Source organism: Nicotiana sylvestris, chromosome 9, assembly GCF_000393655.2.
Source record: "Nicotiana sylvestris chromosome 9, ASM39365v2, whole genome shotgun sequence".
In the NCBI taxonomy this organism is placed as follows: domain Eukaryota; kingdom Viridiplantae; phylum Streptophyta; class Magnoliopsida; order Solanales; family Solanaceae; genus Nicotiana; species Nicotiana sylvestris.
The window spans coordinates 6,324,337-6,350,745 of NC_091065.1; the positions used below are offsets into that span (position 1 = coordinate 6,324,337).

The window sequence follows — 26,409 nt, forward strand, 5'->3', positions numbered from 1 at the left end:
CAGATTTAGGGTTTCTTCGGTGAAATGGAGAGGGGGAAATGGGGAGGGTTTGATGGGTATGGGGGTGTTTAAGGCACATATATTTGGGCGACCAATCTAGTTCCCAGCCGTTAGATTTAAGATGATCAACGACTGGGATTGAAATGAGGCATACAGGGTCATTTCGGTCAATAGGGGACTGGACCGGGTTGGGTAGGGAACTTGGACCGGTTTGGGGTGAATGGGATTTGGGCTTCAGCATAATTGGCCCAGCAAATAACAACCCTTTATTTAATCCTCTTATTCCTTTTGTTTCTTTTTTTTAATCATTTTTCTTTTCTTTTTAATTAATCAAAAACCTAAATTAAATTCCTAAGTTAAATTAAATTGCAAAATTAAGCTAATTATCTACTATAATATTTATGAAAATTAATTACTCTTAGATTAAACGAAGAAATTACGAATCTAAAATTACAAAAGTAAACCAATTTTTGTGATTTTTAATTTTAATAAAGCAACTAATTCACTAATTAACCTTAAAAAATATAAAAACAAAAATAAATGCAATGCATGATATTTTTGGCATTTTTCATGATTTTAATAAAGTTAAACATGCACAGAAATGCAGACAATTAACAAAAAATCCTACGAAAAATTACAAACTTGCAAATAATTGAAAAAATTTATTTTCTTGGATTTTATGGGAGTAATTCTTATAGGGCAAAAATTACATGCTCACAGAGACCCAGCTGGTTTGGCCAAACAATAATCTCTCCACCATTTCTTAGCGGAACCTACCAGACGGAAAGCAGCAAAGTCGACCCCATTGGTCTCCACTATCCCCATGTTTCGAAGAACCTCATGACAATAATCTAAATAATCTTGGGGATCCTCTGAGGATGTACCGCCATAGGTAACAGTGAAGAGCTTGGTGAACCTGTCCAATCTTCACAAAGCATCTGAAGACATAGCTGATCCATCACCGGTTTAAGCTACAACACCTGGTGGAACAACCCCAACTGGCTGAGCTGTTGGAGTCTGAAACTGGGGAGCCATCTGCTCCGTAGTGCGAGTAGCGGGAGTCTGTGCTCCTCCCCCAACCTGAGAGACGGCTGGTGCTACAGGAAGTATGCCTGCCTGAGTGACACTCTCCATAAATCCCACTAGATGGACTAGAGCATCCTAGAGTACCGGAGTAGCAATGAACCCATCTGGGACTTGAGTTGGGCCCACCAGAACTGTCTGGGCCGAAACCTTATCATTAAACTCTACCTGAGGCTCCGCCGCTGGTGCTGCTCCTCTAGGCTGAGCTTTGCGCCTGCCTCGGCCCCTAGCACGACCTCGACCTCGTCCTCTGCCCCTCGTAGGAATTGCTGCTGGGGGATCGGACTACTGATCGGCTGCTGAAGCGGTACGTGTTCTCGCCATCTACGAAAGAATAGAGTAAAAGTTCAATTAGCATTGAGAAACCAAACCGCACGATAGAGATGAATGGAAGTGAAATTGTTCCTAACTTTGTAGCCTCTGGTATAAGCACAGACGTCTCCCTACCAATCCCTAAGACTCTACTAAGCTTGTTTGTGAATTGTGAGACCTAAGCAACCTAGAGCTCTGATACCAACTTGTCAAGACCCGAATTTCCCACTCTCGGGACCGTGATGGAGACAAACATTGAACCTGCTAGGCAAGCCAATGTTACTGATTATTCTACCTTTTTACTTTATCTTTTAACAATTTACAAGTTAACATAAGGAAACAACGGAAACAAAAATGCGGAAGAACAGAATTTAACAGTTTAACTTAGTACAAACGTGAAACCTTAACAAACTCCACCTAGAATTGGTGTCATAATCTCACGGACTATCTACGAATACTACAAATAGTGGTCTGAACAAAGAAAATACACATCTATCTCAGAAATAGATGAAAATAGAAAGAAACGGGATAGAAGGGGATGCCAAGGCATGTAGATGCATGTAGGACTACCTCGGGTCTCCACTGTACTGGAGGCAGTAACCACAATCTACAGTCCGTATGGTCCAGTACCGGGATCTGCACAAAAGTACAAAGTGTAGCATCAGTACAACCGATCCCATGTGCTGGTAAGGGTCGAGCCTAACCTCGGCGAAGTAGTGACGAGTCTAGGACACAACAAACATCACAACCTGTGCAGTTAAACAATATCTAACAAAATAACAATGCTAGAAGCTAAATATAAATTAACAGGAAGGGGCAACATGCTATGGGGATTCCAGATAAGGAAACACAAAATACGGAAATGAAATAATTAGGGCACTTGAACCAATAACAACAAATAATCACCGCAAACAGAAAATGAAAGCACGGCATCACCCTTCGTGCTTTTACTCTCAATCCTCACCATGCAACCAATAATGAAAACGTGCACGGCATCACCCTTCGTGCTTTATCACTCTTCCTCACCATATGAATATTAGAAATGCGCGCGACATCATCCTTCGTGCTTTATCTCTCTTCCTCACCGTATGCATCAATATAAATATAAATGTGCACGACATCATCCTTCGTGCTTATCACTCTTCCTCACCATATGCATAAGTATGAATGCGCACGGCATCACCCTTCATGTTTTATCACTCTTTCCTCACCTAAACAGTGAAAACAACAACATCCTGGCAAGGATATCAACAATAGAAATAAATACATCCCGGCAAAGGAATCAACAATAGAAATAAATACGTCCCTGCAAAGGAATCAACTATAACCAATCTCGTTCCAACAATTAACTGTACAAAATAAACCTCAACTTGATCCAATACTCAATAATGGGCAAATACCAAGAAAATGATCATAAGTCTTACTCAACATGGATAATCACCAATCTAGGCATAGATAGTACTTAATAAGAATCACAACGATCATAGTTTAAGACTCACGAGCATGCTCGACACCAACGTATAGATACCCATCACCACACCTATACATCGTACACAACACTAACATGTAGCAAATAAGACACAACACTTATTCCCTCAAGCTAAGGTTAGACCAAACACTTACCTCGATTCTACGGTCATAAATCAAGCCTCAATTATCGCTTTCCCTTTAGATTTCACCTCCAATTCACTTGTATCTAATCATAATTAGCTTAATAACATCAATAAATGCTAAATAACTAACACCCAATGCTTAATTATAGTTTTTTCAATATTTTTCCCAAAAAGTCAAAAATCGATCCCCGGCCCGCTTGGTCAAAACCCGAAGTTAGACCAAAACCGGATTACTCATTCACCCCCGAGCCCGGATATGCAATTGGTTTTGGAATCCGGCCTCAATTGAGTTCTAAATCTCCAAATTTTGAAATTCTCAAATTTCACCCAAAAACACCCAATTTCCCATGAAAATCCCTAGATTTTGTGATGAAATCTTGTAAAAAGATGAAGTACATTGAAAGAAATGAGTTAAGAGTTGTTTACCTATGATTTGGGGAAGAACATTTCATTGGAAAATGGCCTATGGGAGCTTAGGGTTTGAAAATTTGAAAGAATGAGTTGAAATCCCATCAAAACCTATTTTTGAGCAGTTGCAGGTATCACATTTTCAATCACAGGTTCGCAATTCCAATTCGCAAATGCGATCAAAGCTTCGCAATTGCAAAGATTGGCCTGACTTGCTGTCTTCGCAAATGCGAACCAGTGTTCGCAATTGCGGCCTCTGCTCTTGTCGCATTTGCGACTCTGAACTTCACAACTACGAAGGTCCCCTGCCCATCCCAGTTATTGCAAATGCGATGGTCCTTCGCAATTGCGGTGCTCGCATTTGCGAGCCAGGCTTCGCAACTGCAAAGCCTGCAGACCTGCAACACACTAGCAATTTTTCCTAAGTTCAAAATACCCCGTGGCCTAACCAAAACTCACCCGAGCCCTCGGGGCCCCAAACCAAACATGCACGCAAGTCCAAAAATATCATACGTACAGTTTCGTGTGATCAAATCATCAAAATAACATCAACAACTACGAATTTAGCATCAAAATCAATGAAATTCTCAAGAACACCTAAAGTTACTATTTTCACAATCGAGGGTCCGATTTATATCAAATCAAGTCCGATTCTTACCAAATTTCAAAGATTCGACTTAAACGTTATTTTAAACCTGTACCGGGATCCAGAATCAAAATATGGGCCCGATACCATCATATTCCATCATTATTCAATTTCAAACTTCTTATATTTTTTAGTTAAACAATTTTCTTCAAAAATTTATTTCTCTAGTTAAGGAACTGAGAATTCAATTCCGGGCATACGCCCAAGCCCCATATTTTTCTACAGACCCTCCATGACCGTCAAATTATAGGTCCGGGTCCATTTACCCAAAGTGTTGACCGAAGTCAACTTAAATTCGAATTTAAAAGCAAAATTGGCATTTTTCTCAAATTTTCACATAAGGGCTTTCCGAAAGCGCGCCTGGACTACGCACGCAAATCGAGAAAAAAGAGAATGAGGTTTTGAAGGTCTCGGAACTCCGGATTGGATTCTAAAACACGAGATGGCCTTTTGGCTCATCGCACGCAGAGTGAAGCTTTTCTGGTCAAACCTGTTGATTTTTGGTAGTTTTTTATATGATGCTTCATTGATCGCCTCTCTTTGGCGATAGTGGTTTTTGTGAAAGATGGGTTATTTTTCACTGGCTAATTTTCATGATTTTCTTTTTTAGAGGTGGTTGCATTTGCTTTCCTTCAGTGAGATTTTTGATTTAGTTACCGAATTCTTCAAGTTTACAGGCAAGAGAAACCATATTAGTTAGGGAAGAAGAAACGAAAAGAGAAGAAGAAGAAAAAAAAGTAAAAGTATTCTTTAATAAAAGAAATGTTGTAAAATTTAATAAAATTAGTAATAAAAAGACAAAGTTACGTGGCAAAAGATGGTTGATGCGTGCATTACACTACTTCTCTTGGAATTGGTACTGATCGCAAAAGGTAATATTTAGTATAATTTAAACGAAAATGGGTCAAAACTGCCCCTAGGCTATTGAAGTTGGTACAATAATGCCCTCCGTCCACCTATTTTGAAAAAATTGCCCTCACAGTTATCTTTTCGGCTCAAGAATACCCTTACGACTAACAGCCATGTTAGATAAAAAAAAATTTAATTAATTTTCATGTGTCATAACGGAAAAAAGGTCAAAACTGCCCCTAGACTATTGGAGTTGGTACAATAATACCCCCATCTCAAAAAATCTCCACCCTCCCCCACCCCTCTAGCGTGTGTGCGTTCATATTCTTCTTGTTCTTCTCATCCTTTTTTTGACCTTACACTCTATTTGAATAATCGCTACAAACATCATTAAAGTTTTATTTCAGACAACCAAAATTTTTTGTCACCAATACTTTATGTCATACAACTTTCAAAGACTCTATTAGGCAAAAAAAAAAACTTAATTAATTTTCATGTGCCATTGTCCCATTGGCCTAACTTAAGACTCACCTAAACTAAAATAAACTCACCCACATTCTAAGACCCTTTTCCTCCGTTTCTTTCTCCTCTTTCTTTTAAAAATTATTCCACCAACTAGAACTCTCATACACCCATTTTTTCCCCTAAGCAAACAAAACTCTCTCGTATAGTTAATCACCTTCCTCTTCATATTTCTTTGTATATTAAATGTACATATCAATACTCTTATTTTTTTCCATCACAGAAATACCATTCATCATCAATTTGACCGTCTCTTTTTTAAAATTGGCGGTGTTGATATAACCTGAAGAGCATCCTTGTACAATAGCTTAATTTATGGACATGGTCGAATGTTCAGACTATGGTGAGCCAATGAAGAAGAAAAAGGTCGAGGTCCGAGCAAAGACCAAATAAATCATTGGTATAATCAAAATTGGATGCGGAGTTGTCAGGAAATATACAACAAAAAATATTGCAAATGCTCAATGATCATTACTATTGACACTCTGTTAGTGTTCATATATTCAGGTGAAAGTTGTATGGCGTAAGGTATTGGTCATATGATTTCAATTAACTCTTAAAAGCTACATGGTGGCACAACAAATATAATGTTGGCAGAAAAATAACTTATTAAACCATAAAATCTTACAATGAAGCATTAATTTCAAAGAGTACCTGATTTCACTCAGAAAATTGATTTAATAAAAAATATTAATTTAAAAATTAAATTAAATCCGAAAAATCTGAGATGTAGAGGGAGATCCGTGGATGTTGAAGGGTGAAAATCTAAGACAGAGTAGGCTAATAAGTGGATATGGGGTGGGGTTTTAATTTAAGCCAATAGAAAATTAATAAATAATAAATAATAATTTTTTTTCTTAATCAAAATAGGACTGTTAGTTTTTAGGGTATGAGTGGGCCGAAAAGTTGATGTTAGGGGCATGAATGAGCCAGATTTTTAACAATGAGTATAATTTTTACAAAATAGGTGGACGAAGGATATTTTTAAACTTAAGCGAATAGGTTAAAGGGCAATTTTGGTCATTTTTCGTTGTTTAAACAAAGACAAAGGTGTCATAAGACCCCGCAAAATATAATGATGCATCTAGTATGATTATGTATTATTCCCATGTTCCAAGAAAAATATTTTCTTTAATATCAAACACAACCTTAAATTTTATACTGGTAGCGCAAAAGTGAAAAATTTGCCTACTTTAACGTGTTAGTACTTAGTACTTCTATTTTTACATTGTAATGAAAGTTATTTGACACTAACGACGTCGTTGAAGATTTGCCGTTTGGGTGACGCGCTTGCATAGTCACCGTCCTTTTGCTCGAAGCAAAAGCCACCACACTTTGCTCCGACAGGAACCATACTTTCGCTAACATTCCATTGGTACTGCTATTATGCTACTAGTAATAATTTACAATAAACCAACAAAAAAGAACATAGGAACGAGCACCAGATTAATTCTTCAGCATAAAAAAAGCAAAAAATTGGAGCTTTGAAACACTTCAAGATTGCAAACTTTTTTTGCTTCAATGGAGTGTTTACTCCCAACCCCTTTTTCATTTTCTTCTTCTTTTCCCTCACCAAGCTGGTTTTCTCCATTTCTAGTACTAAAAAGTAGGAGTAAACTTAGTTTGAATAGAAAATTATGTAGCTTTAACAGAAATGGAAGTAGGTCCATGACTATGAGTGGTGAAATGGAAAGCTCTGTTTTTTCTTACAAGAAGTTGATTCATTTTGCTTTAGAAGAAACCAATACACATACCCATTTGGTCCCTTCTTCATTACAGGTATATATATTTTGGACTTTCATTATATTACACTATCTTTCTTTGTGTTTGTGCTGAGCATGTGTGTGTGTGTGTGTTTTATTTTTTCTCCTGTGTTTGGTTTGAAACATTTTTTTTTGGTTTTGCAAATTCTTGAAGAAGGGAAATGCTGAAACTAGTAAGGATTCCAAAGGATTTTACCAAACAAATTATTGTGTTGATGAAGTACTATCCTCAGCTGGTTTTGTACTTCCATTTGTTAGTTTTGACTAGTTGCTGTGTTAAAGATTCTACTTTCAGATGCAAGGTCAATTGGGACAATTTAGCTGTGTTGTTGAATCAAAAAGGTGTTTTAAGACAGGAATGCTTAGGGCAGAGAGTTAGGTTAATTGTTATCAAATCAGAAGTATTAAACAAACTTGAACTTTTAACTTGTTTTAGTTCGTGTATGGCTTAAAACCCTTGTTGGGATATGTTCTTATTCAGTCCAACTAGAGCTTGTTCTCAAGGGTGTCCTAATAGTCAATGAAGTGGATGACAACTATGGGAGATCAAGGTTCAAATCTCAATAGAGACAAAACTCGCTAGGCAATCTCTTATAAGGCTTGGTGAGTAGAATTACCGGTATATCTGTTATTGGGAGGTAGCATGTACCCGGTATAATAGTTAGAGATGTGTGCAATCTAGTTCGGACAGTATTATTATCCCAAAAAAATGAGCTTACACAGATATTTTGTTGGGCGAAGATAAGAGGGGTTAGAGGTATTTCCCGTGTTTGGGTTAGGAAGTAAAAGGAAAGATGAGGTAGAAATGGAGGCATATGTTACTTTTTTCACATTAATGTTTCTATTCTCTACTAGAAGTGGATTGAAAGGAGGAAATAAGTGTTCTTTATTTTATTTCAGTTGCACCAAACAACTGAAGAGGAAGAATGAATACTTATCCTAGTGGAAGCAAAAGAAATGGCAGTCCTCCTTTTCCTTGAAACAAAAATAGGTTAATGCTACTCTGTTAAAGGACAAGGTAATCTTTTCTTGGATCAAAGTGTCAACTAGTTAGAATATGAAAGATACCCCTTTGATTGTAGGCTGTGTTGTAGCTGATTGTAGGCTGTCTTGTAGCTGTTTTTTCTTACAAGAAGTTGATTCACTTTGCTTTAGAAGAAACCAACTCACATACCCATTTGGTCACTTCTTCATTACAGGTATATATATTTTGGATTTTCATTATTTTACACTATTTTTCTTTATGCTTGTGCTGAGCATGTGTGTGTGTGTGTCTTTTTGCCTGTGTTTTGTGTGAATTTGCTGTATTGGGTGTGAAATATTTTTGGTTTTGCAAATTCTTGAAGAAGGGAAATGCTGGGAATAGTAAGGATTCCAAAGGATTTTACCAAACAAATTATTGAGTTGACGAAGTACTATACTCAGCTGGTTTTGTACTTCCATTTGTTAGTTTGAACTAGTTGCTGTATTGCAGACTCTACTTTCAGATGCAAGGTCAATTGGGATTAGCTGTGTTGTTGAATGAAAAAGGTGTTTTGAGACAGGAATGCTTAGGGCAGAGAGTTAGGTTAATTGTTATCAAATCAGAAGTATTAAACAAACTTGAACTCTTAACTTGTTTTAGCTCGTGTATGGTGTAAAACCATTGTTGGAATATTTTCTCATTCGATCCAACTAGAGCTTATGCTCAAGGGTGTGACCTAATAGTCAACAAAGTTAGTGAAACCATGGGAGAGCAAGGTTCAAATCTCAATAGAACAAAAATCGCTCGGTGATCTCTTATAAGACTTGGTGAGTAGAATTACCGGTATCTCTGTTGGTGGGAGGTAGCAGGTACTCGATAAAATAGTTATAGATGTGTGCCAACTAGTTCGAACGGTACTATTATCCCAAAAAAATGAGCTTACACGATACTTAGTTGGGTGAAGATAAGAGGGTTTAAAGGTATTTCCCTTATTTGGTAGGAAATACCAGGAAAGATGAGATAGAAATGGAGGAGTATGTTACTTCTTTCACATGAAATTTTTTATTCTCTCCTAGAAGTGATTGAAAGGAGGAAGTAAGTGATCTTTATTTCACTTCCAGTAGAACCCACCAACTGAAGAGGAAGAATGAATATTTATCCTAATGAAAGCAAAAGAATAGTTACTTCTCCTTTTCTTTGAACCAAAACATAGGTTAATGCTAATCTGCTAAAGGACAAAATAATCTTTTCTTGTATCAAAGTGTCAATTAGTGAGTATATGAAAGATACCACTTCAACTGTAGGTTGTTTTGCAGCTGATGGTCTGGTTTATTGCAGCATAAATTTGTGAAAGAGCAACTCTTGGAAGGGAATTAAGGGGTTCTGGGATGGGGAATATCAGTGAGCTCAAATAATGAAGGGTGTTGGCAGGTATATAATCTTTATCTTTTAATGAAGGAAGCGGGACAAGTTAATGATGGTAATGCAAGCACATAAAGCATAAATGAACATAAAATAGAAAATAGTCGGAAATTAATTATTTGTCTATCAAATAGTTTTTCATGCTTCTTCAATAGGATAAAATTTTAGGGTGTAAGCTAGTTGTACCATACACGTCAATCAAGTGGGTGCAAACTTTGAAGATAAGGGTAAAAATCTCAGCAGAGGCGAAAAACACGGGATGATTTCTTCCCGTACGTCTAAGCCTTGGTGGGCAGATTTACTCGGTGTCTGTGCTGGTGAGATGTAGCAGGTATCTAGTGGAAGAGTGGAGTGCATGCAGGCTGATCTGGACATCACCATTACCCAAAAAAAAGGACTAGAAGTAAATATGTTATCCTCGCATTAATAAGCTAGTTACTGATGATTTCTTTTGTGAATGCTCATTTTATGTGTCAAATTGTTCTTCTCTTTGGAACACTGGCATTATGTGACGGCGGGCTTGCTTTTCAACTATAAACCAGTCACACCCAATTTTTCTCGACTTCTCTTTGCTTTGAAATGCATGATTTTGCATGCTGCAGGTTCCTTGGCTCAAGTTTTTTGCTTATATCTGTTTTTCAGTTTAAGGTTTAAAAGATGAGTCTCATGATATCTCAAGGAGTTTAAGTTACCTTTTTTACTTCATCTTTTCACTTTAACTCTTTAGTCTTTAAATATATTCAAGTTCCAATTTGCGGCTGTTAAGGTTATCTACAGAACTATTGCTAGCAAAATGTGTCTAACCTTCCCTATCTGCAGGAGAAATACAGCTCTTTGTTGGCCATGGATGACGAAACAGAGCTACAGATGCTGTCTTTTGAAGCCCCTAAAATTCGACTTCTTCGCAGTTTGTGTATTGAAGGGAGCGACGGCATGCAGGTTCAATTATGTTCAAGTTCACGTTGTAGCTATCATTATGCTCGAGTTCATGTTCAACTAAATGAAGGGCATTTTATGCAGGTATTGGATTTTGCTGCATTCCCAAAACCGGAATTTGATCTGCCTATCTTCTGTGCGAACTTTTTCACTGCAGCTAAGATGAACATAATTGTACTGTAAGCTATTCTTTTAGGTGGTATTTGAGAAATATGTTACCTTTAAGCTGCATATATAACCTTGAGAAGTGTACTATAATGTCAAGTAAAGAAAATAAATGGTAAATAGTCTTCCTTCCCAATATTATATGAAGTTTGGTAATGAAAGAGAAGCACTGAAGTGAAAGACAAGCTGTCTTCTAGTCAAATGATAAGGAAACCTGAAACATCTTTTTGATGGACAAAAGAGGTAATGATTGAAAGAGAATTAAATATCAAGAAAACAAAATTATATAACATTACTAGAGCTAGGATGATGCTTTGATAGTCATTCTCAGTGTCGAAGCCAATTTCTTTTTGAGGGGGGGGGGGGGTTGGTCAAACTATAGAGAAGTAAACACAATGCTTAGTGAAAGGACTTACACTTTGCATTTGAGGCAGATTCTCCAGTTGGGGACACGCCAAAGCGTTCCATTTTGGCGGGTTGAAAAAGCCATCAAGTACTTGGCTCTCCTTTTAGAAGGGGCTGGAAGACCCTTTTAGATTTGAAATTCTTCGCACCCTCCACCCACTTCCATTTTCCCGTGTGTCCAAAAGGCCGCCTGCCCGGTTTTTGAGACCGCTTCTGATTTCCTCACCCAATCTCGTGAGAAGCAAGCCCAACAGGTCCTGCCTTAACCTGTCCTCGGACAGCTAGCCCTTACCAGGCTGCTGGCATTGCTAAATGGTCTGCCACGAAGTAAGCTGAAAGGAGTGTCAATATATAGTATGTACATAAAAAAAAAATTGACCTAGCTACATATTGTAATTTTCCGACGAAGGGTTGCCGGTCCTTGAATACATGTGGCTCCACCACTGGTCATTCTAGATACAGGCTTTTGAATCTTTTGATTGGAAGAATACACAAGAAATTTTGAGCATTTCAGTCTTTTGCTGATTTTATAATTACCGTTCATCTTACTAAAGGGTTTATTAACTTACTTGGACAAGTGGTTTGTGCATCATAAATCCCTTAGCATCTACGTGGGGTAAATGGAGAATTAGTAGTTCCCTTTTTTTTATCTGAAGGGTAAGGGGTAAATGGAGAAGTATCAGTCTATGTTTCAGTGTTTCCATTTGTGGGGACAGACAAGTCGTTTTCCTGCCTCTCGACAATATTTATTTGGCATTCATCACTGAATCTTGCCTATATATTCACGTATAGAATAATGGCTTATATTTTCACTACTGCCAGCCTATAGGCTTTATCAAAGCACCAGGATTTTCACTAAGGGGTGTCAAAACATAAAAAATTAAATACGTGGAAAAGCCAAGGTTATTCAACATATAATATGTATGCATAAAATAAATTTTTTACCTATACATAGTGTAATTTTCCGGCAACGTGGCTCCGCCACTGAGTACTGTGGTATCTTGACTTGATCTTGAAGACCACTTGTTTATATTACTTTCTTTCTTCTACAGTGATAATCAAGACTTCCAGATAACATTTTATTGCAGTAAATTGCACGTGAATTCAGATGTGTTTGCTAAACTACTATGCTATGATTAACTGACTTAAGATTTCTGAGCTAGAACTAGGTAACACCGATAGGCTGTCTACGTCCCATCCTTTGGGGTACGGCCCTTCCCCCGACCTTGCGTGAACGCGGATGCCTTGTGTACCGGGCTGCCGAACTAGGTAACACCCCTTATTCAGGAAGAACCATAGCGAAGAAATGAAGGGACAAATAAAATTCTTTTTTACCTTGTAGAAACATTCCTAGAGATGTCCTTAATTATCTGTGTTTTTGAATCGTAATAGTTATTGATGTCATAGCCACTGAGGCTGAATCCTTATAAAACATATGCAGGGACCTCAACCCATTGCATGATGTCATGGATCAAGAAGATTACAAAGAGAAGTACTATAAAGACTTGATTCCTTTAGGCCTCAAGTATTCTGAGGTAAATGATAATCTTACGACATTTGCACAACTCTTCAACATAATCATATCTCTGAAGCACTTTTCTTCTGGACCCTCTCTAAATTGATTATATGGCGACTTAACACAGACTTCATGCAGCTTTTACCCTGGGGAGGGAAGCTCACCAGCGAGTCTCTGAGATTCTTTTCGCCAATAGTCATATGGACGAGATTCTCATCTAGCCCATACAACCATTCAGTTCTGTTTTCTGCATTCAAGGATTATTACAAGGTACCAGTAAACTATGTCCCATATTCTCCCTTTTATGTTAGCACTCTTGTACATCTTATTGGGCGCTTGGACATAAGAGTTGTGAGTTCCGGAAAAAAGTAAAAGAAATTTAAGTGAAAATTAGAGTTATGTTTGAACATGAATATAATTTAGAGCTGTTTTTGAATTTTTGTGAGTGATTTGAAGTGAAATTTTTGAAAAATAGTTTTTTGGAGTCTTTCAAATTTTCGGAAAATTTTGAAATTCAACTTCAAGTGAAAATTGAAATTTTCATGGCCAAACACTGATTCCGAAAAAAATGAAATTTTTTTGAATTTTTTTTATGGCAAAACGGGCCCTTAATCTAGCACAATATATATATTTTAGCTTCTTTTTTCAAAAGATGTTATACGCAAGTATGTGAGTTTAAGAAAGCCAAGTCTGTTCACTAGGCTTACTGCTTTATTTGTTTCTATTACAGGCATGGCTTGAGCTGACGGACAGATCAGAGGAGGAAACTGATGTTTCTCAAGTTGCTCGCAATCGTGAAGCTCAGCATAGATACGTGACATGGAGAGCAGAAAAAGTGAGTATAGCTGTTCTCTTTTGTGCCTTCTCTTACACGCTTTTGGTTTTCTACCATGATTAGCTTAGAGTTCTGATATTGTTTACAGCATGCTGATATCCCAGTTGTAGAGACAATAGTGAATTAATAACCTCTCCCTTCCCCCGTCTATATTCTCTTGGATTTCTTAGGCCCTTGGTTAAAGTTTTCCTTGAACTGAAAATATGCTCCTTTTTTTTATAAAACAAAAATCTTGGAAACTAAAATAGAAGTTCTCTAAAAACCAAATACTATCCTGATCTAGGTTTTTATTCAGCTAACTGTTGCAAAATCGGCCCTTTTGATTCAGTTTGATCTCTCAACTATTTTCCTCAAAGACTTCGTAACACACTCAGAATACAAGAACTCCGTAAATTAAAATTATTTTCTTTGTTACTACTATATCATCGTGCTTATTTAAACAATATATGCATTGGTTTATTCTATTTAACCTTTTCTTCAACTTCAGCTCCAGTGTTATCCAAATGCTACTCTATTTATTTGGATATAACTTCTCAAATTTTAACTTTTTGGTCTCGGTACGCAGGCCTAGTTCACCAACAGCTACTATGCAAAATATTGCGTGAAGTTGAAATTTAGTTAAAAACCTTGAAAACAAAGGTTCCAGTAAAGAATCTGAATCTTCATACGGCCTTTCTCATTTTTGTTACTACAACTTCTGCCCCGTTCTCTCCATTTTTCTATTCTTCTTCTTGATCTCTCTATTGATGCGAAATGCCCTTTGTACCAGGATCCAGGTCATGGAGTTTTGAAAAGACTGGTAGGGGAAGCTCTTGCCAAGGTATATCATTATTTCATCCAAAGACTCCTATGCCTTGCTATTGGCAGCTCTAATAATTCCTTTTTTTCCCCCGTTTTTTCATCACTCAGGATGTGATTAGTGAATTCCTATTCAATGGTGTTAACAAGCTTGGTAGCAAAACATTTCTTGATTACTTCCCAGAGTACAGATGTGAAGATGGTAGAGTAAACGAAAAGCGCAGTATGATCGGGAAATCATTTGAAAACCGACCATGGAATGCAAGAGGAGAATTCATAGGTAATATTATTTAGATAGCCTGATGTAGTTTTACAATTTTCCTTATTTTTTCTTTACGTAGTTTGTCAACCGATTCCAACTTGATTGGGATTAAGGTGTAATTGTTGTTGTAATAGTAGTAGTTGTCGTCTCTATCAATGTTAATATTGGATGCAAGAGGAGAATTCATAGGTGATAGGGTTGATAATCTGTCGTAATATTCGTAAGTTCTCTTTATTTTTTTAGTTCAGTCTCAGTCAATGTAAACAGCTCATCCTGTTCCCTAATTACTTTCTTCATTTCCCTCAATCATATGTTACTGTGGGTTCTATTTTATAACCCAAAAGAGTTCATATTTTGATCTTCAGACTAGGAGTCATCAATGATAAAGGTATATTCTCAATAGTTAAAAGATGGCAGGGAACCTTTCACTATTAGACTCTGCAGCAAACTTGATTTTATGTGAAATTTACAATAAAGTTAGATGGCAGTTAACTTTACAATAAATTCTAGGATTTTTTATACGTAATTTGGAAAAGCAATTTCCATGTCTTCAAAACAAGACATGAAATAGCTTAGATGTTCTTCAGTTACTCTTCTTTGATGGACTCTTAATTTAGGATGTGAAATCTTTCTTGACGTGACTGAACAAGGTTGATCAATGGTAGATGCGTGGAGCTTTCTCTAGACCTTAATTAAACTGTCTTCTTCTTAGTTTGGGTTCTTGCTTAGTGAAGCGTAATCTTGTTTGCTTATGGCTGAGCCACATTTTGTTGGGTGAGAGTCAAAGAAAGGATGGTGAGCAACCATGCACGGTATTTCTTGACCTTCTCGACCGTCTCTGAGGACCAGTTAAGCTAGTGCCAAAGAATGTTGTCAGGTTGGACTGAGGGGTTGGTGTTTTGAGAAATAGAATAAACTGTTATCAGACCAACGGCTGGGAAGGTAATCGTAGAAATGAAGCCTTTCACCATTCACCGCGCCGACCATCAAATACGAGATTGGACTCTTTATTAAAGATTTAATGGAATGACACACCCCACCCCAAGAGCGCTTCCATCTAAATGTTACACCTTGTGTATTTGGCGTTATCATGCTGTAAAGGGGCTAATTCGATAGGAAGATAATTTCTATGAGATATTTAAATGATGCGATAGTTATACGTTAAGATTGGAAGTCATTCGAGTTGTGATTAAAAATTCGACAAAGATCGCCGCAAGTTACGGGTTTGAAATTTCACTGAAATTTGGATAAAATGTTGATGAGCTTTTCTCTCAATATACTAGGAGTTATGGTGTGTTCTACCCACCGAATCGAAGGTCTATGAGTCTAGTTTCCAACGCAACAAACCGTTCGTTAATACGACTTCGGGGTAGAGAGATATTAACATTTTCGTACAGGGGTGCACACTGTTACGGGAACAGTGTGCATAGTCGGTTTTGGTTAATTTTTTTTATTTATTTAAGTCAGTTTTAAAACATAACCCCTGCGTTTTATCCTCTCCAAAACAGAACCTAAAACCTAGGGATTTCCTCTCAAACTCCTCCCATCCATCTAGCCAATCATAACAACAATCTAGTCATCCTTAAGATAGAGAACACCATGGTAGCTTCGGAATCGTGAATTCTTCGGTGTTTCACTTTTTGTAGGAAGACTCCGCCTTGAAGTAATCTCGAATTTAAAGTAATTCTGGTCACATAAGGTATGATTTAACTTCCTCTTTGATCTTTGTAAACTTCTACCACAAGAATTCCTAAGAAATAGTTGAAACCTCTATAGAAATGTTCTTGATTTTTTTTAAGAAACCTCTCTTAATATGACTTGATTGTTGGGGCTGTTTTATATGGTTTTATTGTGTTGTTTGGATCTATGAAGACATGGATGGAATCGTGTCGATGAGGAGATGTAGTAAAGTAAAAATTTGGTGGTGTGTTGGGGGAAATTAAGCTACAAAGAGTCTACAAATTCATGCTCGCAAGTTGTTCGCTTAAATGTCTAAATGAAGAATTATATAAGATATGAGCTTGAATTTGATATTGAATGGTTCTTATTATGTAGGAAATCATTCCTAAGGCTTTCGAGGTCTCGGAAACCGTATATAACTCCATCGACAAGGTATGTAGGGCTTTCGCTATACTTTTCGGCATGACTAGAATTCGAATACACGTTTATATCGAATTGTTTCGTCGGATTTGAGTTATTTCACCTTCAACTTATAAAGATGCTTAGACCTGATCGTTTCTCATATATTGCTTACTTCAAAGAATATCTATGAATTCTCGGTTTTCCTTGTTCCTTGCTTAAAAAGAACTAGAGCCTTTTTACTCGGTTTCCTTTCGACGTTCATATAAATCATGAATAAGTAACACTTACTTCAAAGGTACTCATAATACATAACTCTCATGTTCTTAGGACTTGTTGGCCCGTAGTTGAAAAATTAAATATTTTAGCAACAACCATGATAGTCGGGGAATAATGATGATAGGCCACTTCGACTCTTCTTAGAATACGTCTTTTAAGGTTAGTTTTGCATTGCACTTATATAATTCATGATTTAATGTATGTATGTATTTACTTTCATTACCGAGCCGCACTATAGACGGTCGGGTATGACACCTATTGTGTAACCACTGATCAGTTGGGATTACCGAGCTTCACGTGGCCGGGTACGATTCTACCGAGCCTTTATTATGGCCGGGTATGTTATGGATATTGTAGCCCCACAGAGGGATTTATTATTATATAATGTAATATATTATAAGGAGCGATAGTGAGCAACGATTCCATGAGCATACATTTATATCCATGTTGAATTTTAATTTCCTATCGAGGCTAGTTTTAGAATTCAAATTGTCTCTATATCTCTTCTCTTAATAATTACATTTTTCATGTTACACTTGTCGCCCTACATATTCAGTACATATTTCGTACTGACGCCTTTTTATGCGTTGTGTTCATGCCCACAGGTTCGGATAGACAAAGCGGCGTGCCTCCTCAGTAGGACCCCCAGGATCAACGTTGGGTTTCACACTCCACTTCTTCGGATTTGCTAACTTTGAGTCCATAGGTACTATTACAGATGTATATGAGTAGTTTTGGGCATGTCGGGGGCCTTGTCCCGGCCTGTTGAGATTGTCTTACACTCTTAGAGGCTTGCAGACTAGCGGTCATTGCATTGTATATTTTTTTTTGTATGGCCCTATCGGCCTTCTGGATAGGTGTCATACTGTTGTTGCAGCCTTGTTGGCCTAAGTTATATACATATATATATATATATATATATATATATATATATATGTGTGTGTGTCGTTTTGGGCTCTTCTGCCTGCAGGTTATTATATTTCAGATCATATCTCATGGTTGGTTCGCTCGGGCCTTCGGGCATCGGGTGCCAGCCACACCTCCCAAGATTGGGGTGTAACAAACTTGGTATCAGAGCAGGTCAGTCCTAGGGAGTCTGCAAGCCGTGTCTAGTAGAGTCTTGTTTATGGTGTGTTGTACACCACACTTATAAATATGAGGCTATTGGGCATTTAGGATTATTACTTTCTTCTTGATCTAGATCGTGCAATAGTGCCTAATCATAAGTGTTCATTCCTAATTCTCCTTTTGTTTACCTTCTCAGTGATGCCTAATACTACTGGACGACAAGTGGCTATGAAATTTATTCAGAGGTTGGATGAGGAGGCGGGAAAGGGCACAAGTCAGGTCCCACCTACTAATGTAGATCAACATGAGCCACAGAATGAGGCTGATTCTCAGGCTTCCGGGGCAGCACCCTCACCACCCCCGGAAGGGCGTAGAGGAGCTAATGCACCTCCAGTCCCTCTCCCAGCTGTTCCTGATCAGGACCTAGACATGCAGAGTGCTGTACAATTGCTGACTCGAATAGTGGACTCCCAAGCCCAACACCAAACCCTCGGTATTGCTGATAGGTCCGTGAGTGCGAGAGTTCGAGACTTTATCAATTTGGATCCTCCAGTATTTACAGGGGTTGATCCTAATGCTGACCCATAGGATTTTCTAGATCTTATGCAACGTACCTTACAAATTATACATGCCACAGATGTTGAGTCAGTGGAGTTTACTTATTATAGACTACGTGATATTGTTGTGACATGGTATGAGACTTGGAAGCAGACTCGAGGGCCTAATGTGCCGCCAGTGACATAGAAGGAGTTCTCTGAGGCATTTCTACAGCAATATTTGCCAATTGAGCTTCGAAGAGCCCGACGAGATAGGTTCTTACACTTATAACAGGGTAATATGAGCGTTCGGGAATAGAGCATGCAGTTCAACTCTTTGGCTAGGTATGCTCCTACAATTGTTGCTGATATGAATGATCGGGTACACCAGTTTATTAGTGGTTTGGGGGCACACTTGATAAATGAGTGCACTACAGCTTCTCTAAACCAAGGAATGGATATTTCCCGTATTCAAGCATATGCACAGGGTCTAGAGGATCGCAAGAGGCAACAACGAGCCAATCGAGAGCATGATAGAGGCTAGCAGAAGAGGGCGCGGTTCACAGGTAACACAGGAGAGTTTCGAGGTGGATTTAGGCCACAGTTTCCTAGGCGTCCATCTTATCCGGTAGCCAGTGCACCACCACAGTTTTAGGGACAGCGACATGATCAAACCACTTATTCTGGTCCAGGTCAGCGTTCAAGGACCCCAGGTCCACAGTTTAGAGGCGAGTACAGTCAGATGAGGCCTCAGTTTCCCAGATGTGATTGATGTGGCCGAAATCATTTTGGACCATGTCGCCAGGGTTCTGATGCATGTTATGCATGTGGACAACCAGGTCATATTATGAGACATTGTTCGATGACAGGCGGAGGGGGTATAGCTCAGCCGACGACATCTGCAGGGGCTTCTTCTTCTTCGGTACCTCCTCCTCGGCAGAGTATACAGACATCAGCTGGCAGGGGTAGGGGAAGAGTTGGAACTTCTAGTTCAGGAGGTCAGCAAAATCGCATATATGCTTTATCGAGTCGTCAGGATTTAGAGTCATCTCTGAACGTGGTTACAGTTATACTATCTGTCTTTTCTATTGATATGTATGCCTTGATAGATCCTGGTTCTACATTGTCGTATATCTCCCCCTTCGTTGCTAGTAAATGGGATAGAGAGCCTGAATTGTTGCATAAGTCATTTGAGGTATCTACGCCAATGGGTGAGTCTGTTGTAGTTAGACGGGTATATCGAAGTTGCAATGTGAAAATTCATGACCGCCATACGTTAGCTGATTTACATGAGCTAGAAATGGTTGATTTTGATATCATTATGGGTATGGATTGGCTGGCTTCTTGTTATGCCAATGTAGATTGCTGGATAAAGATTGTTCGTTTTAATTTTCCAAGTGAGCCTATTATTGAATGGAAAGGTGATACTGCAGCGCCTAAGGGAAAGTTTATTTCTTACCTTAAAGCTCGAAAGATGATTTTGAAGGGGTACATCTATCATTTGGTACGAGTGCATGATATGGAGGTGAAATCTCCAACCCTTCAATCGGTTCCCGTTGTGAATGAATTTTTCGATGTATTTCCTGATGAACTTCCTGGTCTTCCTCCCTAAAGAGAAATCGACTTTGCTATTGATGTGCTTCTAGATACTCAGCCAATATCTATTCCTCCATACAGAATGGCTCCTGCTGAGTTAAAAGAATTGAAAGCCCAGTTGAAGGATCTTCTGAATAAGGGCTTTATCAGGCCCAGTATTTCTCCCTGGGGTGCACCAGTGTTGTTTGTTCGTAAGAAGGACGGTTCGTTAAGAACGTGTATTGACTATCGCCAGCTCAACAAAGTGACTATCAAGAACAAGTACCCCTTACCCAAAATTGATGATTTGTTTGATCAGTTGCAAGGTGCCAAGTATTTCTCAAAGATTGACCTTCGATCCGGCTATCACCAGTTGCGAGTTAAAGAGAGAGATATTCTGAAAACGGCTTTCCGGACTAGATATGGCCATTATGAATTCCTTGTGATGTCTTCCGGTCTTACTAATGCGCCAGCAGCTTTCATGGATTTAATGAATCAGGTTTTCAAGCCATTTCTAGATATATTTGTAATAGTTTTCATTGACGATATTCTGGTATATTCCCGATCAGAAGCAGAACATGAGGATCATTTGCGTGTGGTGTTGCAGACTTTGAAAAATCAGAAATTATATGCTAAATTCTCTAAATGTGAATTTTGGTTGAATTCAATGGCTTTCCTTGGGCATATCGTTTCCGATGAAGGTATTAAGGTAGATGGTCAGAAAATTCAAGCAGTACAAAATTGGCCTAGACCTACAACTCCTACGGCGTAGTTTCTTGGGCTTAGCTGGTTATTATCGGAGATTTGTGGAGAACTTCTCTTCTATTGTTGCTCCCATGACAAAATTGACACACAAAGTCGTTAAGTTCCAATGGTCTGATGCATGTGAAAGGAGTTTTCATGAGTTGAAGAAACGTTTAACACCAACACCTGTTCTAGCACTTCCTGAGGGATCTGAAGGTTGTGTGGTATATTGTGATGCATCTAGGGTTGGATTGGGATGTGTTCTAATGCATCATGGCAAAGTTATTGCATATGCTTCGAGGCAGTTGTGGAAGTACGAACACAATTATCCGACTCATGACATTGAGTTAGAAGTCGTTATATTTGCTTTGAAAATATGGCGTCATTATCTTTATGGTGTTCATGTGGATATTGTGAGCACGTGATTTTTGCTTCACGGAAACTACTCCAAAAGAAATCGGAAAAGAAATAAAATAAGTTACCTTCGGGTACAATTTTGAGGATTTGTGTGACATTTTAATAATTGTTTTGTCCGTAAATGCTCGCTTTGCTATAGTTAGAAAAATACAAAAATACATGTTGCATGCATTTAGGAAAATGGCACATTTAGGAATTAATTAACCCTTATTTGGTTTTTTTTTTTTAAAAAGCAAAAATCACAAAAAATATGCATTTCTATTCTATCTATTGTCAGGGTAATTATTAAATGTTTTAATTCGTTGGATAATTGTTGTTAGGTGTTAATTAATATTTGTGTAGTTTAATTTTGGGTTTTAGGAATTTTTGGTTTAATTATAAGAAGGAAAGACCGGATTTGGGCCAAAATTTAACTAAAAAATCAGGCCCAAACCAATTTGCAACGACCCAGTCCAAACCAGGGTTCCAGGGATGCCCCAAACGACGCCGCATAGGGCGTTTGATCAGAGCCATTCATCCATACTCATCCAACGGTCCACGATCGCGCCCGTAACCGACCTGCTTACCCGGTTCGACCCAGCCCCGCATTAAAAACCAAACGACCTCGTTTCTACACCAAACGACCACGTCCTGTCCCTCACCAATTAATCCAGGTCGTTGAGATCATTTGATCTAACGGCTCAAATTAATTGCCACGTTCCGTATATAAGCCCCTCATCACACCCCACGCCCCTTATCCGAACACCCCCCTTCCATCGTCTCTCTCAGACACGACCCAGCATCCCCCATTTAAACCCTAGCGCCGCCCTTCCATCCCCTCACCGTAAACCCGGTGGAAATGATGCCGGTGACCACCAAAGTAACACCCCTGATGCACCCAACCACCCTGAACACGGATCTGCAAACCTTTGGGTTCGAATCAACCTACACCGTCTCGAATCTTCTTCTGAAGATTCGAGCCAAACCCTGATCTACACCAACCCACCCCAGTTTCCCACCAGTCACTACCCTGTCTTCACTCATGACCAAACCAAGCTTGGTTTGGTCCGAATCTACCCACAAACCCTCAAGCCACGAATCGGAATGTTCAAACCCTAGAACACAAGAACTTTGGGAATCCGGTCAGTTTAAATGGAGGGTTGGGGTCTAATAGACCTTAATCGAAGTGTTCTTGGTTGAGAACACCTCGATTAAAGTCTGTTCGACCTCAAATGGTCAAATCCATTTCAGGCCTGGGTCGTTCGTTGTTGAGCTTCCACAGTGAGTTTTCCTTTTCTTTTCTGCTTCTGTTTGAATGATGTTTGTGTTTGTTAGCATGTTTAGTTAATTGTTGATTTTACTGATGTTTTCGTTCAATTTTTTTTTCCATCTTCGTAAGACCTTTTAGTTGGTCGATTATTCTTCTGTCCATTATTAAATGCGTGTAGTAGGATACATACTCGATTTGATCAGTGTCGTCGAGTGTTTTATTCATGTTGTCCCCCTGTTTTGTGCCAAGCTGCCTGAAGCCATTTGGGACCCTATTCGTATTATTTGTTTAATCGACTGATTGTTCTACGTTATAATTAGTATAGTCGATTAGATAAACATCGTCGATTAGTTTTATAGGACTGAATGTTCAAATGTCCTGATTCTGATAAGCTTCATATGATTGATCGAACCATTGTCGTTTAGCTGATTGTTTGAAACTATCTGTGAATGGTTTGTAGCTGCAGTACAATAGCTGGAACTTAGTTTAGGATAGTTTGAGTTTGAACTTTCAGAAGTTCAAAATTTAAGGCTGTTGAAGCAGGGTAAAACAGTAATAACCAATGGTTAACAGGGGTAGTTTGGGGGTGTGAAAAGATCAGAAATAGTTAGTTTAAGTTGGGCTGACAGTAGGGTACTGAAGTATGATTAAACTAATACAATAGTGGGGAATAAAACTTGGTAGCATGGGATGTTAGGTGAGTATTATAATAGGCCCATACCATTTGAGTAATAATAAAATGAATGGATGGGGGATCAGTTGGATTGTAAGCTGCCCATACCATTTGGGGCACAAAACACCTGATAATGGGAAATAAAGGGGTATGGGCAGAGTTGAGGTCTAAAGGGAACGAGGCAGCCTAGTTTTGAGTGTTGAGAGATAAAAAGAAAAAGCAAAAACAAGGTTGGTCCTTCAACCTTTAATGGGTCAGTCCAATTTTAGAATAATATAGAGTAAGAGTGTGCTGGATTTTTGACCATAACAGTAAGAAGCTACTGCTTTTCTGCATCTGCTTCCTTCTCTGCTTAGCTTGTATTTGTTTTGGTGCTGCTGAGCTGCAAACTGGGTCCTTTGCTGGTAGAGCACTGTTTCAGTTGAGTCGTTTTTGGTTTTCTGAGTTCACTGGACCTCTGTTTGGCTCAAATCTGTTGCTGTTTTTTTCTACTGGTTATTATTGGGTTTTCCTACTGGGTTTGTTTGGGCTTCAAAAATCTGACTGCTGGGTTGCTGGCTGTTGAGTGCTGCCTTTCTGTTACTGTTGTTGTTATGTGTGTGTGCTACTGCTGCACTGATCATTCCTCTGCTTCTTTTGCTTTCCCAAATACCAGGTACATCACTGATACACTGATCAATGTAGGCTAAAATTTGAAGCATGAATACAAAGAAATGAAGAAGTTGAAGTTATTTTGGAATTCACTTTAGAAATATACTGAACATTAGTTGTATGTATAATAGTTCGCTTTCTCTAATAGAACTATGTAGTCAGCTGTGATGTAACTTAACCTTTACACATATCATTTAGCTGAAAAACTCTACGAGTTGCTTATAATTAAAAGGGACTAATGATGTAGTAGCTATGTTCTATTAGTTCATTATTATTTGTCAAGAAGCATGTTAGGTACTCAATAGTTACTTCCTTAAACAAATGTTTTTTTTAGTTGGTAGGAATATGGCTTGATTAAGACAGGCAACACATTATATTTCAGTTCCCTCCCCCCCTTTTAAACGTCAAACATATACCAAATAAGTTAAACAGGCCCAATTGGAATAAGGAAGGCCCATGCCGAGTTTCACGTTATGCACATTGGGCCTGGGCCCGTAATATCTAAGCAACGACCCATATACGTGTTCATGTTTCGGATTTTGCAAATCATATTCGGAACCCGACTATAACTAACTTGTAAGCATGTAAATAAAGTTGGATCGTTCTTCTTCTTTCATTATTAGAGACAAACTCAATAGAAAACATAACCACTATAAGACGCCCTTTTAAATAAAATGAAACGAGCTTCGCCAAATAAAATGCATAGATTGCGGGGCCCTCACAAGATGTATGTGTTGATTACTTAGAACTCGGGATAGGCCGCTCAGCGAACTCCACGGCCTTACCCAAAGATAATAACGCGTTAGACTCTTTAGGCGCGATTTAATTAATCTTACCTTCTTAAAACTCGGGTGCACATTTATATGACCCAAATTCAAATCTCAACGGAGTCGAAATGTGTCTCTAATCATGGGCGCATTGATTGTGACGTGGCTCGAGATGCGTTTTCATAACGTTGCAAATTCCCCCAATGATAATAATAATAATAATAATAATAATAATAATAATAATAATAATAATAATAATAAAAAATAACGAATGAGACGAGCCTCGAAAAACAAGAATACCCAAAGTGCGGGGCCCTCAACGGATAATTATTTCGATTACTTAGATTCCGGGACGAGCCGTTTAGTAAATTTCACGGCCCCACCCAAAATAATGATACGATAGTCGCTTTAGGCACGTATTTAATAATGTTATCTTCTTAAACTCGGGTGCACATTTATGTGACCCAAATCCAAATCTCAACAGAGTTGAAATGTGTCAACAACCACGAGTGCATTGATGTGACGTGGTTCGAGACGTGTTTCCTCGATGTTGCAATTCTTGATAAAAAAAATAGTAATGATAAAAGCGTTTGAAAGTTAAAACTTGCACATGAGCTCATAATTGTATAAAATCAGATAAACAAGCCGAATATGACAGTTGAGCTACCGTGCTAGAACCACGGAACTCGGGAATGCCTAATACCTTCTCCCGGGTTAACAGAATTCCTTATCCGGACTTCTGGTTCGCGGACTGTAATATAGAGTCATTCTTTTCCTCAATTCGGGATTAAATTGGTGACTTGGGACACCCTAAATCTCCCAAGTGGCGACTCTGAAATAAATAAACGAATCCCATTTCGATTGTCCTTTAATTGTAAAAACTCCTTCACCCCACGCGGGTGAGCAAAAAGGAGGTGTGACAGCTTTGGCGACTCTGCTGGGGAACGAACCCAGAATCTCTAGTTCAGAGTTCAAGAATTCGAGCTTAGAATAATTGTTGTATTTGGCTTTATTTATTATATGATTGGGCTTAAATGTGCAAAACGATGCTTTTTACCGCTTTGATATTATTTGAACTGTATATATAAACTGTGCCGAAACCTTCTCTTCTCTCTCTTGAGGAGTGCACGTTGGTCGTGACTTCTTTCTGTTAGTGTCATATACCAAAATAGAACGAGGATTCGGAGGAGTTGCAAAACCGGATGGCCTTTTGGTTACCGGTACACAGCTCCCATCCTCGGCTCGAGTTGTCCGCTCGGGTAAGCCAGGTCTAGAACAAACACCTAGGTTTTAAAACTTAGTATAACAAAGCCTCATGCCAGATCCCTAGTAGGAACGCTTATTTGCATCATATGCATTTGACTTAGGGGACTCAACACAGGGGTTGAGTCCGTCTAGGACTAGCAACCTGAAATGAAAAGACCATCCTGCTGCATCCTGTTTGCTTTATGCACTTATTTGATTCAGACTTGCATGCTGACCGGCTTCGAAAAATCTCGAATATTGGAAAATTGTGAAAAAAAAGGAGTGAAGTAACAGTGTAGAGAGTTAATTGCCTATTTTAGAAAAACCAATGCCCCAAATACTGTCGAAATTCTGCCGAAATTTTGGGAAAATAAAAAAAAAAAGAAAAATGTTAATTTTTTTATAGTTTGTTTCACTCAAAAAGCAAAAAATATATAGAAAAGAGTCTTTTATTTTTGGTTTGGAAAATAGGTTGGTCATTGTTTGTTAAAAAAAAAAGAGTCTTTGTTTTGTCTTATTTTCAAAATAGAAGAGGAAAAATAGTTTGTCGTGTCATGGAAAATGAAAAAAATATATTGTTTCCAAAATTTGGTTTATGTTCTCTGCCCGAACTACGCCAGTTTGATT

General features: G+C 38.4%; 2 protein-coding genes and 1 long non-coding RNA gene across 4 annotated transcripts; all 3 read left to right on the forward strand.

Annotated features, from left to right (window-relative positions):
- Positions 1 to 6,722: 6,722 nt before the first annotated feature.
- On the forward strand, positions 6,723 to 14,808 carry LOC104250102 (phytochromobilin:ferredoxin oxidoreductase, chloroplastic). Of its 2 annotated transcripts, XM_009806654.2 has the most exons (9): positions 7,104 to 7,212; positions 8,097 to 8,395; positions 10,402 to 10,521; positions 10,603 to 10,697; positions 12,530 to 12,623; positions 12,743 to 12,874; positions 13,335 to 13,439; positions 14,209 to 14,259; positions 14,349 to 14,808. In XM_009806654.2, exons 3-9 carry the CDS (start codon positions 10,426 to 10,428, stop codon positions 14,529 to 14,531), a joined length of 756 nt encoding a protein of 251 aa, XP_009804956.1. In that variant the 5' UTR covers positions 7,104 to 7,212; positions 8,097 to 8,395; positions 10,402 to 10,425; the 3' UTR covers positions 14,532 to 14,808. The 2 variants fall into 2 exon arrangements, with proteins under 2 accessions (XP_009804955.1, XP_009804956.1); XM_009806653.2 differs by lacking the exon at positions 8,097 to 8,395 and having other exon boundaries at positions 6,723 to 7,212.
- A 1,743-nt stretch (positions 14,809 to 16,551) lies between these two features.
- Positions 16,552 to 18,229, forward strand: LOC104250101 (uncharacterized). The gene is made up of 3 exons (XR_011402231.1): positions 16,552 to 16,611; positions 17,463 to 17,563; positions 18,122 to 18,229. It is a non-coding gene; the product is annotated as an uncharacterized lncRNA (long non-coding RNA).
- Positions 18,230 to 19,323: 1,094 nt separating this feature from the next.
- LOC138877201 (uncharacterized) lies at positions 19,324 to 20,073 on the forward strand. Its single transcript, XM_070156794.1, has one exon. It carries the CDS (start codon positions 19,324 to 19,326, stop codon positions 20,071 to 20,073), a length of 750 nt encoding a protein of 249 aa, XP_070012895.1.
- The last annotated feature ends 6,336 nt before the right edge of the window (positions 20,074 to 26,409 follow it).